This window comes from Microcaecilia unicolor, chromosome 10, assembly GCF_901765095.1.
Source record: "Microcaecilia unicolor chromosome 10, aMicUni1.1, whole genome shotgun sequence".
NCBI classification, from domain to species: domain Eukaryota; kingdom Metazoa; phylum Chordata; class Amphibia; order Gymnophiona; family Siphonopidae; genus Microcaecilia; species Microcaecilia unicolor.
The window spans coordinates 217,749,387-217,763,910 of record NC_044040.1 but is presented as its reverse complement, the minus strand read 5'-3'; the positions used below and the strand labels follow the sequence as shown (position 1 = coordinate 217,763,910).

At 43.9% G+C, this 14,524-nt stretch overlaps 1 protein-coding gene across 1 annotated transcript in view; it reads left to right on the top strand.

The window, feature by feature from the left end:
- Positions 1 to 14,524, top strand: part of B3GNT7 (UDP-GlcNAc:betaGal beta-1,3-N-acetylglucosaminyltransferase 7) — a 42,213-nt gene extending 27,689 nt beyond the window's left edge. The window contains exon 2 of the mRNA XM_030216117.1: positions 11,749 to 14,524. Within this exon, the coding sequence (XP_030071977.1) occupies positions 11,749 to 12,928 (1,180 nt within the window). The 3' untranslated portion in view covers positions 12,929 to 14,524. The remainder of the gene's footprint in view (positions 1 to 11,748) is intronic.

Genomic DNA, 14,524 nt, shown 5'->3' with positions numbered 1-14,524 from the left:
TTGAGCCTACAAATAGGTGGGAAAATGTGAGATACAAATGTAACAAAATAAAAATAAATAAATAAATGCGCTTGATCACGTAAAACAAATAAAAATTAACAAATCAGTTTCTCAATGCAAAACAGTGTTAGAAACAGACGACTAAGGCTACATTAATGTTAGTGGATAAAATGTTAAACAGCTCATCCAGCAGTTGTATCGGAGGCAGCACCAACATGTACAAAACTACACAGCCTATGACGCACACCCTTAACTACTTCCTCTCATAGGGTCAAAGTTCATTGAATCAAAATGTATAATAAGCTTAAAATTAAGACCCTGACAGCATAATCCGACATAAAATAACTGCAAGCCATTAAATAATTGTTTCACGAGTATTTACGTCCCAGCTACAACTAACTGTCAGATGTGGATTTTGTTTTCTTTGTAGAAAAGTCATTGTGAAACCTTTGTAATGGTTGCTACATACAGTGACACCTAGTGACTGAACTGTGTAATTTGCTACATAGAAAGAGAGAAAATGTAGGCAGATAAAGACCATATGGCCTGTCCAGTATCCACTCCCTTAGAGATCCAATGTACTTGTCCCAAGCTCGGTTGAATTCAGATATTGTTTTTATCTCCACCACTTCCACTGGAAGGCTGTTCCACGAATTCACCACCCTTCCATGAAGAAGTATTTCCTCAGGTTATTTCTGAATCTGTCCCCTTTACCTTCATCCTATGCCCCCCTCGTTCAACAGCATCCTTTCAATTGAGAGACTCTCCTCCTGTGTATTTATGCCATGTAGGTATTTAAATGTCTCTATCATATCTCCCATCTCCCCAGTGGCGTACCAAGTGGGGGCGGTCCGCCCCGGGTGCATGCCGCTGGGGGGTGCCGCAGCGCGCGCCTGCTGCGAGAGTTCGCTAACTTCTCTCGTTCGCTGCCGCTCCCTCTGCCCCGGAACAGGTTACTTCCTGTTCCGGGGCAGAGGGAGCTGCAGCGAACGAGCAAAGTTAGTAAACTCGCAGCAGGCATGCACTGTGGCACCCCCCCCAGCAGCATGCACCCGGGGGGGTGGCTCTTTCACGGGGGGGGGTCCGCGCTGCATTGGGGGGGAACGCTGCACCCAGGGGGCGGGGCGCCGCCCCGGGTGACCACCCCCCTAGGAACGCCACTGCATCTCCCAACTTTCTACCAAAGTATACACATTTGAGATCTTTTAGTCTGTCATTGACATCTTTAAATCTATCTGTAAGGAAGCACATCAATACCTATTGTACTAGGACAACGGCACTCAGTGGTTAAACTGTAAAATTCATCCTTTGAAATATGTTAACAGTGACATCTAATGGTTTGATGCATTATCACAGTTGGTTTCGTTATTCTTTCCAAACCAACAGAATATTTGGGTGCTGCCCATATTTCAGTCACTTCACCCCTCTTCCTTCCAGTCAAAGGCACTCACAGATACAACTCTGATTCACACAGAAGTATTGAAAAGAATTCCATGAGCCATGCTGTGTATGCTTTCCCTGCTTGTTTATGGAGAATTTGAAGTTGTGTTAAGTACATAAGTATTGCCATACTGGGACAGACCAAAGGTCCATCAAGCCCAGCATCCTGTTTCCAACAGTGGCCAATCCAGGTCACAAGTACCTGGGAGAAACCCAAACAGTAGCAACATTCCATGTAGAACCCTAAAGAATAGCAAGATTCTGGAATCCTAAAGAATATCAAGAGTGGAGGAGTGGCCTAGTGGTTAGAGCACCGGTCTTGCAATCCAGAGGTGGCTGGTTCAAATCCCACTGCTGCTGCTCCTTGTGATCTTGGGCAAGTCACTTAACCCTCCATTGCCTCAGGTACAAACTTAGATTGTGAGCCCTCCTGGGACAGAGAAATATCCAGTGTACTCAAATGTAACTCACCTTGAGCTACTACTGAAAAAGGTGTAATCTAAAATAAGTAAGATTCCATGCAGAAGTTCAAAGTGTAGCAACATTCCATGTAGAACCCCAGAGACTCGCAAGATTCCATTCAGAATCCCAAGTACATAAGTGTTGCCATACTGGGACAGACCAAAGGTCCATCAAGCCCAGCATCCTGTTTCTCTCTTTTCCAGGTTTACATGTAGGGCACAGGATTTGCAGAGCCTCCAGCAGGTTTAGGTTGTCTTGTAGATCTTTATAGGTAGATGATAGAATGACCAGAACATTTGCATATTGCCCAACCTGACCTTTTGAAGTAATTAGTAATTTTGTAACAGGAAATGAATTTTAATATATAAAGCACAGGTAGCTAGCAGCTGTACATGGTGGTGAAAGAGATTCTGGCGCTGCTGTGTGTTTTATAATGGGATCGGCAAAGTTTACAGCTTAAGACACAACCTTCCCTCTCATTCCCTCTGTTCCAGCTCAGTGAGAACTGGAGGCTGAGTATTTCACAAACTCTTTGGTTTCAAAGCAATTAAAGAAGAATTTAAGATGAAAGACTGTTTCTTGCCAGGTTAGAAGCTCAACTGCTGGAATAAAAAGGAGCAGTCTTAGGACAAGGGAAAGGGCTGGACACGGCTAACGTGAAACACACACCGAGCCTGAGGAGCTGCATTCCAGAGCTGAAAATAGGACAATATGTAGTTTTCTGTCCCCAGTGGGGTCGGGTAGCAAAGCATCAACACCCCATAATATGCAGTTTCTCAGTGTCAGCTAAAAAGCAACATGGGCTGCCCTCAGCAAGACTGGCACAAGGGTATTAGATACCCTACACGAATCTTCAGCCTTTGCCCTCCTTCAATGAATTTTGAGGCCTTAGTGCCCTCCTCCAAGATTTTGATAATTAAACTCAGTAATCATGATTGTCCCAAACACTGTCCCATTGGCAATGTGACTCACAGCTATATTGAGTAGTATCAGCCCCAGCAGCGATCCTTGAGGAACTTCCACTACTCACTTTTGCTTCCTCCAAGTGAACTCCATTGACCACCCCTCTCTGGCGTCAGTGTGTCAACCCATTTGTAATCCAGTTCACCACTTTAATTTCATTCAACAGCCTTCTATGAGGAACCATGTCAAAGACTTTGCCGAAATTCAAGTAGATGTCCTCGATACAATTCTCTGGTCACCCAATCAAAGAAATCAATCAGACTTGTTTGGCACAATTTACCTTTGGTACAACCATGTTGCCTCGGATCTTGTAACCCATTGGAGTCCAGGAAATTAATTATCCTTCAGCAGTGCTTCCATTATTTTTCCAGTGACTGAAGTGAGGCTCGCCAGCCTGTAGTTTCCAATTTCTTCTCTGTCACCACTTTTGTGAAGAGGGACCACATCTGCTCTTCTCCAGTCCCAGGGAACATCTCCCATCTGCAAAGATTTATCAAACAAATTGTTCTGCTCCCATGCTGCATGGAGGCAGGTAACAGTATTTGTATATGTATATATTAGGCACTGTTTGTACTAGATTGCATTATCTGTAAATGGATAGCACTGTGTAGTTTCCTGTAATAGACTCCTTTTGAGCACACGCTCCAGCTTCCTGTGTCTAATGGGGCTTTCTTATTGGGTACTGAGCAAGTGGTCTGCCCTGCTCCCCACCTCTCTCTTCCCTTGGGGTTGTAAGAAGTTTCACTTAACTGACCTTGCTGTGCATGCTTTGAAGTCTACTGTGATTCCACCAAGTTTTCCATCTCTCTTATATAATTATAAATGCTCGACATGTGCTGAGCCCTCTCCCAGCCTCTCGTGCCTAGGGAGCTCTGGTTGAAATTGGACTCTGCCAGCAGAGGCTACAATTCTTTCCAAGCAACTAAACTGTAAGTCTCTTTTCTCCTTGTTTTTGGTTGCTAAATTAAAGAAGAGTTGAATCAAGAATTGGGAGTCTATTCTGGGGTTGTTATAAACGTCTTTGGGTTTGACTGCATGCCAATCACCACATGCGAGGGCAGAACACAAATAAATCTTTGAGGACCCAACAGAACCTCTCAATATCCTGGGATGGACCTCGTCCGGTCCCATGGCTTTGTCTACCTTCAGTTTTTCAAGCTGTTCATAAATACTTTTTTCTGTGAATGGTGTGATATCTACTTCATTCTCATGTGTCAGCCAACCATGGTCCTTCTTCAGGATTTTCTTCTTAGCACATTCACTTTTTCCTCATCACTTTCCACATAGTGGTTCACGGTATCTTTTCAATCTTAAAATTCCATTTTTAGCCTTCTTCCTTTCATTAATATACCTGAAAAAAGTCTTGTCATCTCTCCTTACATTTCTAACCCTTTCGTTCTTCCACTTGTACTTTTGCCAGCCGTATATCTCTCTTCACTTCCTACAGTTTCATCCGGTATTTTCTGTGTTCATCCTCTTGAGGTTTTCTGTATTTCATGAATGCCAATTCTTTTACCTTTATTTCCCATCTGGGAGCATAATGCCAGGATTCATTCTCAAGGGGCCAATTTGGCCTCTAGGATTTAGGGACAAGATCACAGATTGGGCTGGAATGAAAGAAAGATGCTAGTTTTGACTATCAAATAAATTTAAACCTCCTCTCTCCTGTCTGACAGGAAAGACAGCAAAGTTGGCCAGTTGGACAAAAGGATAAGAACATGCAGAAATTGGTCAAGGGGTCCAACATAGTGGTATTCAGAAGAGGACTAGACAAGTTCCTGGAAGAAAAATCCATGCAAAGTTATTAGCCAGGTAGACTTATTAATTTCTCAAATTTATATACTGTACAATCTACCATTCTCTAGTACTCACTGTTCATCCCTGGAAATGAGCTATGGGAAATAGATCTACTAATTTGGGATCTGCTGGGTTCTTGCGATCTGCACTGGCCCCAGACAGAGCTAGGATGCTGAACTCAATGGTCTGACTCAACTCAGCCTTGTAGCGCTATAGAAATGCTAAATAGTAGTAATAGTAGTAGTAGTAGCTTTTCTTATGTTCTACAGATACCACCATGCAGCAGAATAACATAGATGATACAGGTGCTTGTGTTGATTCTGTGTGGTTCATTGATTTGTAAAATTCGTTCATTGTTGGTGTGGGCACGTATGAATATCAAAGAAGTATATAATAATAATGGAATTCTACTTCCACAAGAAAAAAGATCTTTATGATGTTTAGAGCACTGTGAAAGAGTTGGTAGGCTCTAAATACCTCAATATCGTTCTATGGTACAACTTGCAAGAGGACAGTTTGTAAGTGAGAAGATTAAACTTCATGTAACCACCTAAGGTAGCATTCTGTCAGGCTAGGACGTCATCTTTTCCAGACGCTGAGGGCTGAATTTTTACAAGTCGGCTTGTGTGAGGGATTAAGTAGCATGCCTCTGCTCCTTACGATGATCACCTTTCATGAGTGGATCGCCTTTCATGAGTTTCTGAAAGTGATGTTGTTTCTACTGTTGAATGTAGAGGGGTGTTCTTGACATAATCCCTGTCCTTTTGGGGTGGTCAGGGTGTCTAAGAATGGCATGTCCTTTTTTCTTAGTAAATTACTGGCTGCCTCTTTGGCTGCTGGCTTTCATCCTGAATCTATGAAGTAGACAGTCAACTTGTTCACCCTTTGTTAACAAAGTTTGCCTGTAGCGTAGCAGATCCTGTTAGCTATTGACCTGTGTCAAATTTGCCATCCTTAGCTAAGCTTATGAATAATTTGTGTTATATCAATTTAAAAGATTTTTTTTTTTTTTTTTGAAAGATCATTTCCTGGAGGAATAGCCTAGTGGTTAGTGCAGTGGACTTTGATCCTGGGGAACTGAGTTTGATTCCCACTGCAGCTCCTTCTGACTCTGGGCAAGTCAGTTAACCCTCCATTGCCCCTGGTACAAAATAAGTACCTGAATATAGGTAAACCGCTTTGAATGTAGTTGCAAAAACCTCACAAAGATGGTATATCAAGTCCCATCCCCCTTTCCCCTTATGACATCACAATATCAGAAGTGAGCCAAGTATTGGGCAATCAAGCCATTGTGACATCACTGATGAGGTTGGCTCTTATTGGTGGAATGAGTGGAGGAGTAGCCTAGTGGTTAGTGCAGTGGACTTTGATCCTGGAGAACTGAGTTCAATTCCCACTGCAGCTCCTTCTGACTCTGGGCAAGTCAGTTAACCCTCCATTGCCCCTGGTACAAAATAAGTACCTGAATATAGGTAAACCACTTTGAATGTAGTTGCAAAAACCTCACAAAGATGGTATATCAAGTCCCATCCCCCTTTCCCCTTATGACATCACAATATCAGAAGTGAGCCAAGTATTGGGCAATCAAGCCATTGTGACATCACTGATGAGGTTGGCTCTTATTGGTGGAATGAGTGGAGGAGTAGCCTAGTGGTTAGTGCTGTGGACTTTGAACCTGGGGAACTGAGTTCCATTCCCACTGCAGCTCCCTGTGACTCTGGGCAAGTCACTTAACTCTCCATTGCCCCTGGTACAAAATAAGTACCTGAATATAGGTAAACCGCTTTGAATGTAGTTGCAAAAACCTCACAAAGGTGGTATATCAAGTCCCATCCCCCTTTCCCCTTATGACATCACAATATCAGAAGTGAGCCAAGTATTGGGCAATCAAGCCATTGTGACATCACTGATGAGGTTGGCTCTTATTGGTGGAATGAGTGGAGGAGTAGCCTAGTGGTTAGTGCAGTGGACTTTGATCCTGGAGAACTGAGTTCAATTCCCACTGCAGCTCCTTCTGACTCTGGGCAAGTCAGTTAACCCTCCATTGCCCCTGGTACAAAATAAGTACCTGAATATAGGTAAACCACTTTGAATGTAGTTGCAAAAACCTCACAAAGATGGTATATCAAGTCCCATCCCCCTTTCCCCTTATGACATCACAATATCAGAAGTGAGCCAAGTATTGGGCAATCAAGCCATTGTGACATCACTGATGAGGTTGGCTCTTATTGGTGGAATGAGTGGAGGAGTAGCCTAGTGGTTAGTGCTGTGGACTTTGAACCTGGGGAACTGAGTTCCATTCCCACTGCAGCTCCCTGTGACTCTGGGCAAGTCACTTAACTCTCCATTGCCCCTGGTACAAAATAAGTACCTGAATATAGGTAAACCGCTTTGAATGTAGTTGCAAAAACCTCACAAAGGTGGTATATCAAGTCCCATCCCCCTTTCCCCTTATGACATCACAATATCAGAAGTGAGCCAAGTATTGGGCAATCAAGCCATTGTGACATCACTGATGAGGTTGGCTCTTATTGGTGGAATGAGTGGAGGAGTAGCCTAGTGGTTAGTGCTGTGGACTTTGAACCTGGGGAACTGAGTTCCATTCCCACTGCAGCTCCCTGTGACTCTGGGCAAGTCACTTAACTCTCCATTGCCCCTGGTACAAAATAAGTACCTGAATATAGGTAAACCGCTTTGAATGTAGTTGCAAAAACCTCACAAAGATGGTATATCAAGTCCCATCCCCCTTTCCCCTTATGACATCACAATATCAGAAGTGAGCCAAGTATTGGGCAATCAAGCCATTGTGACATCACTGATGAGGTTGGCTCTTATTGGTGGAATGAGTGGAGGAGTAGCCTAGTGGTTAGTGCTGTGGACTTTGAACCTGGGGAACTGAGTTCCATTCCCACTGCAGCTCCCTGTGACTCTGGGCAAGTCACTTAACTCTCCATTGCCCCTGGTACAAAATAAGTACCTGAATATAGGTAAACCGCTTTGAATGTAGTTGCAAAAACCTCACAAAGGTGGTATATCAAGTCCCATCCCCCTTTCCCCTTATGACATCACAATATCAGAAGTGAGCCAAGTATTGGGCAATCAAGCCATTGTGACATCACTGATGAGGTTGGCTCTTATTGGTGGAATGAGTGGAGGAGTAGCCTAGTGGTTAGTGCAGTGGACTTTGATCCTGGGGAACTGAGTTCGATTCCCACTGCAGCTCCTTGTGACTCTGGGCAAGTCACTTAACCCTCCATTGCCCCTGGTACAAAATAAGTACCTGAATATATGTAAATCGCTTTGAATGTAGTTGCAAAAACCTCAGAAAGGCAGTATATCAAGTCCCATTTCCCTTTCCCTCCCTTTTTCATTGGGCTGATAGTGGATTTAGGCAGGGCCAAAGCACAGAAACATTGTTCATCTCTGTGTTGCATCATTTCCTGTGTTGCTCCTTTATGCCCATCTCTTCTGCATCTCAAACGCTTCTTTTAACTCAGGTAAGTACATGTGGTCAGGTTAGGCAGATTTCAGCCCTATATGGTGGTTAGATGCCAGAGGACTTTTAAAGAGGTGAGTTTATCAGGTGCAGAGAAGGGCGACAAAAATGATAAAGGGGATGGGATGACTTCCCTATTAGGAAAGGCTAAAGCTTCTGGGGCTCTTCAGCTTGGAGAAAAGGCAGCTGAGGGGAGATATGATACAGGTCTATAAAATAATGAGTGGAGTTGAACGGGTAGATGTGAAGCATCTGTTCACATAGTAACATAGTAGATGACGGCAGAAAAAGACCTGCACGGTCCATCCAGTCTGCCCAACTAGATAAATTCATATGTGCTACTTTTTGTGTATACCGTACCTTGATTTGTATCTGCCATTGTCAGGGCACAGACCGTATAAGTCTGCCCAGCACTAGCCCCGCCTCCCAACCACCAGTCCCGCCTCCCACCACCGGCTCTGCCTCCCAATCTCGGCTAAGCTTCTCGGGATCCCTTCCTTCTGAGCAGGATTCCTTTATCTTTATCCCACGCATGTTTGAATTCCGTTACCGTTTTCATCTTGCATATAATGTGTACAACGCTGCAGTAAGAGCTTTAGAATGTTTTGGTTTTGGATTCTTCTCACACACTGCTGTATTCTTTTTAGGGGACAGTCCTTGAGACAGCCCATGGAGGCGAAACACGCATGTCGGATGTAGTGCCCCCCAGTCCGACAATATTTAAGAAGAGTATTGAATAATTAAATCACTTTTAATTGGAATAAGAATTAAATATAAGTGTACTCAATCGGGTGAGCCAATATCTTGCTAAAGAGGTTTCACAGGCAAGAAGCACCCGCTGAGGTCACCACTTGAAGTTCTTAATTTAATTATGCTCAATTATTTGCTGAATACAGTGTATACATAAGACTGACAATATAATCCATAGAGTGGGAGTGAAGAGACGTATTCATTTAAAGGGCTCGAGTGACACAGACCATATCACCATTTTGCAACCCCATCATACTTTAGCCTATTTAAATCATGCAACCCCCCCCCCCTCCTGAACCCAATCAAGCTGCTTATCCCAGAAATAAGCAGTGGATTTGCCCAAGTCCATTTTAATAATGGTCTATGGACTTTTCCTTTAGGAAGTCGTCCAAACCTTTTTAAAACCCCGCTAAGCTAACCGCCTTTACCACATTCTCTGGCAACGAATTCCACAGTTTACTTACACGCTGAGTGAAGAAAAATCACGCTTTCCAAAAATACTAGGACTAGGGGGCATACAATGCAGCTACAATGTAGTAAATTTAAAATGAATCGGAGAAAAAGTTTCTTCACTCAGCGTGTAAGTAAACTGTGGAATTCGTTGCCAGAGAATGTGGTAAAAGCGGTTAGCTTAGCAGGGTTTTAAAAAGGTTTGGACGACTTCCTAAAGGAAAAGTCCATAGACCATTATTAAAATGGACATGGGGAAATCCACTGCTTATTTTTGGGATAAGCAGCATAAAATGTTTTGTAGTTTTTTGGGATCTTGCCAGGTATTTGTGATCTGGATTGGCCACTGTTGGAAACAGGATGCTGGTCTTGATGGACCTTTGGTTTGTCCCAGTATGGCAATACTTATGTACTCATGTAAGTCTTTTTTGGTCCTGTGAGCTTGTTTGCTTTTGTTTTTGTTTCTTGCCTCACTGGTTCATCTTGTAGCCCTCAGTATGGGCTTTAAAGTGACCGGGTTAGGAACTAGTTGAGTGGAAGGCGACAGAGGGTAGTGATAAATGGAGCTCATTCTGAGGAAAAGAATGTTACCAGTGGTGTGCCACAAGGTTTGGATCTTGAGCTGATTCTTTTTAACATTTTTGTCAGTGATATTGCTGAAGGGCTGTCTGATAAGGTTTGCCTCTTTACGTATGATACCAAAATCTGCAATAGGATAGACACCCTTGATGGTGTGGACAACATGAAGAGGGACCAAATGAAGTTTAAAGAAAAGGTCCAGAATTTGGCAGCAAAGATTTAATGCTAAAAAATGCAGCAGGGTCATGTATTTGGGCTGCAAAAAACCGAGGGAACAGTACAGGTTAGAAGGTGAAGACATTTTGTGCACAAAAGAAGAGCAGGATTTGGATACAATCATTTGTAATGATCTGAAGGTGGTCGAACAGGTAGAAAGGGTGACTGCGAAAGCTAGAAGGATGCTTGGGGGCATAGGGAGAAGAATGGCCAGTAGGAGAAAGGAGGTGATGATGCCCCTGTACAAGACTCTGGTGAGACCTCATTTAGAATATTGTGTACAATTCTGGAGAGGCACCTTCAAAAAAATATATAAATAGGATGAAGTCGGTCCAGAAGGCGGTTACTAAAATGATCAGGGGTCACATGCCTATTTTGGAAGAAAGGCAGGAGAGGGGAGCTATGAGAGACATTTAAATACCTACATGGCATAAATGCACAGGAGGCGAGTCTCTCAATTGAAAGGAAGCTCTGGAACGAGGGGACATAGGATGAAGGTGAAAGGGGACAGACTCAGAAGTAACCTGAGGAAATACTTCTTCATGGAAAAGGTGGTGAATTTGTGGAACGGCCTCCCGGTGGAAATGGTGAAGACGAAAATAGTATCTGAATTCAAAAGAGCTTGGGACAAGTACATAGGATCTCCAAGGGAGTGGTTGGGAGAGTAGATGGTATGGATGGGCAGACTGGATAGGCCATATGTTTCTTCACCTCCTGCTTGAGATTTAATTTTAGGAGGAAATAAAGAAGGGATGTTAGAAACCTCGGCAGGCTTCCATAGTTCTGCCAGTCATCATCAGTGGAGGAGTGGCCTAGTGGTTAGAGCACCGGTCTTGCAATCAATCCAGAGGTGGCCGGTTCAAATCCCATTGCTGCTCCTTGTGATCTTGGGCAAGTCACTTAACCCTCCATTGCCTCAGGTTCAAACTTAGATTGTGAGACCTCCTGGGACAGAGAAATATCCAGAGTACCTGAATGTAACTCACCTTGAGCTACTACTGAAAAAGGTGTGAGCAAAATATAAATAAATAAAAAATCTTATAGCCCAATAAATGTTCCAGCCATGTTTGTGGTGTAAGTTTAATGTAGCACCAGCCAGTCACTCTTGGATTGCAGTTCAGAAGTACTCAACTTCCTTCTGCTACTGACTTTTGTGACCTTGGATGTCCTTATGTTTCCCTTTGCTCAATTCTAATCTCAGCTCTGTTACCGATTCTGTATTACCTCAGGGTGATACACAGTAAGCCATGGGACCCAGTTCTAATCCCAGCTTTGCCAATAACTTCACTGTGTGACCTTGGGATGAGTTACTGTATCTCTCTATACGTCAGTTTATCCATTTGTAACTTGATAATTATGGTGATCCTTGTTCGGCCTTCATTCTTCTCTTTGGAAAGTAACCTACTGACTGGGTATTTGCAGCAAGATATTTATATGTCATACTATGGGAATTATGTTTAGTATGTGACACACTGAGACTCGGGGGTGGCAGGCTAACGAAGGCCAAATGTGATTTACAATGATAGATTTCCTTCTTTTTGCAAGTGAAGGTCACAGTCTCATGTTCTGAAGATGTCCTTTGTCTTTCCTTACAGGAAGAAGACCATTTACAGAAGTGCTTGTTTATCCTTCCTACTTGTCATTACCTTGACCATTCTACAGAGGGGGACAAATCCTGGAAGCCTCTTTCAAGATCAGCAGTTTTCCCAAGATGCTGTGAAGATCCAAAAAAAAGAAGCTTCTCCCCCTAACAATTTCTGGGGGGATAAAAAGTTGGAAATGACCACAGAAATGATAGACGTCACCGAGGAGCAAGTGAAAACCTGGGATGTGACAACCATCAACTGCACTGCTAATGGCAATTTCACTGCAATGGACTGGTTCAAAGGGCTGGAACCCAACTTCCAGCAGTTCTTGCTTTATAGACACTGCAGGTACTTCCCAATGCTTATCAATCACCCTGAGAAATGCAGTGAGCGTATCCATCTGCTGATTGTGGTGAAGTCCATCATCACCCAGCATGATAGGAGGGAAACTATCCGTAAAACATGGGGCAAAGAGAAAGAGGTGGATGGGAAGAAGATCAAGACAGTGTTCCTCCTAGGGACAGCCTCCAAGGATGAGGAACGAGCCAATTACCAAAAGCTCCTGGATTATGAGAATTATATATATGGGGACATCCTCCAGTGGAATTTTTTGGATACATTTTTCAACCTGACTCTGAAAGAGGTTCACTTCCTGAAATGGCTGTCCATCTACTGCAATGACGTTGACTACATCTTCAAAGGGGATGATGATGTCTATGTCAGCCCTGACAATATTCTGGAATTTTTGGAGGGTAACGCAGGTGAAAACCTCTTTGTAGGGGATGTGCTACACAACGCCAGACCTATCCGAAGGAAGGATAATAAATACTACATTCCTAATGCCCTTTATGACAAGAGTCTTTACCCACCCTATGCTGGTGGTGGAGGCTTCTTGATGGGCGGCTCTCTGGCCAAGAGATTGTACAAGACTTCAGAGATGCTTGAACTATACCCGATTGATGATGTTTTCTTGGGGATGTGCCTGGAGATCCTCAAAGTAAATCCTATCAAACATGAGGGTTTTAAAACCTTTGGGATTGTAAGAAACAAGAATAGTAAGATGAACAAGGAGCCCTGTTTCTTTCGCGGCATGCTGGTGGTACACAAGCTACTACCAGCTGAGCTGAGCCACATGTGGGATCTGGTCCACAGTAACTTAACCTGCTCCAGAAAACTTAATCTGCTCTAGCTCTGGCAATTTAAACACAGACACTTGTATTGATGAGACTAGGAGCTCTCGAAAAAGCTTGGGACAAGGGTGGAGACTGTTTTTTGAAGTAGGGAGAGACAGCAATGGTCTGACTGGAAAAAGGACACTGAGGTGCAAATCCCCTTCTTGAGTAACTTTGTTTACAGCTCTAGCTTGTGTGTGTATGTTGGGGGTTGGGTGGGTGGAGAGGGTTTATACCAGGGTATGGGCGTAGGTCTGTGCCCACAGATGACCAGATGCAAAAGAGGACAGGATCATGTAAAGTCACCACTTGCAATTTGCAGGAACCCTCCTTCCTGTTCTAAAACCGGGCTTGTGTGTGTGTGTCTCTCCCTGCATGCATGCATTCCTAAACACATACCAATGCATGCATGCATGTATAGACTGGAGTCACAGAGAGAGCGGCAGAGACCTAGGAGAAGAGATGGGGAGCAGCTTGGCTTGATTATGCCTCACAGTTAACCCTTTCCTCGGAAGGTTGTGCTGCTTGTGGTTGACTGCACCTGTGAGCCATCTGGATGTCGAACTCTACAGGCATCAGTCAATTCAGCTCCCTGAGGCCAGAAACTGTGAAGAGAACTTGGGCTCATTTTACGCTTTTCTATTTAACCACAGTACTGTTATGGGCAGTCACTGGGTAGGGGTGGATTACAAGCACCCCGTCCCGTTCTGATCCCCCTTATCTGGCACTGATTGAGGAGGATTCAGACAACTGGAGAAAGATGAAGTCTTGACAAACTTCATTCTACCAAATTCAATCTGCTCTTCCTAGTTTGAGTGACTTTTCATCCAATAGGCTTCTATTACAGATGAAATCTCTTGGCAGGAAACTTGAGCCAAACCCATAGTACACAGGGAGACTTTTTTGTTTTCAATTGTAAGAAGGTTTAAAGCTTTCTGAACTTCAGGCTGCTATTAGACACTTAAGAAATGGATCCTCTCACTTCAGATTCTAGGCTTTCACTTTGGTTTACCCAGAGGTTGCCAGCTTGCTCTAGTTTAATCAGAAGCAGGGCTGAGAAATGGCTCAAGGAGCCTTCGCTGGCAGTTCCTCAGAGATTTCCCTTCACCTTCCCCCAGTACGATCATTGTAGTCTTTGGCCAGAGGTTCTAAATCCATTTACTATAACCCCAACGCAGTGACCTAGAACCCCCCACCTGCCCCCTCAGGGGCTGGGAACACTGTCCCTGCAGCTGTTCCAGGGGGTGGAAGAGCAGACCTGGGGACTGTGTGGATGGCAATGCACAGCAGTGGTGCTCAGCTGGTACTATTTTTACTCCCCAGGTTCCTGCCCTAGGAAATCTCCCATTTTTACCCCATCCCATAATCCTTCACGCCCTCTCCATTACCTCTTTTTAATGGTCCTGCTAGGGGTATGTGGAACCTGAGAGAGAATCAGCGTGGGACCAGTAAGTTGTGAAGAATTCCTGCTCACCAGGAAACATGTGTGAGGGTGGGTGGGGGTGCATTTAAATTATTGCAACATGTTACCCAGCTGTAGGCTGGAGATTTTGGGCAGTTTTGGATTCCTGACCACCCCATCCTGGTGCATTATAGGAGCTGCAGCACTGATT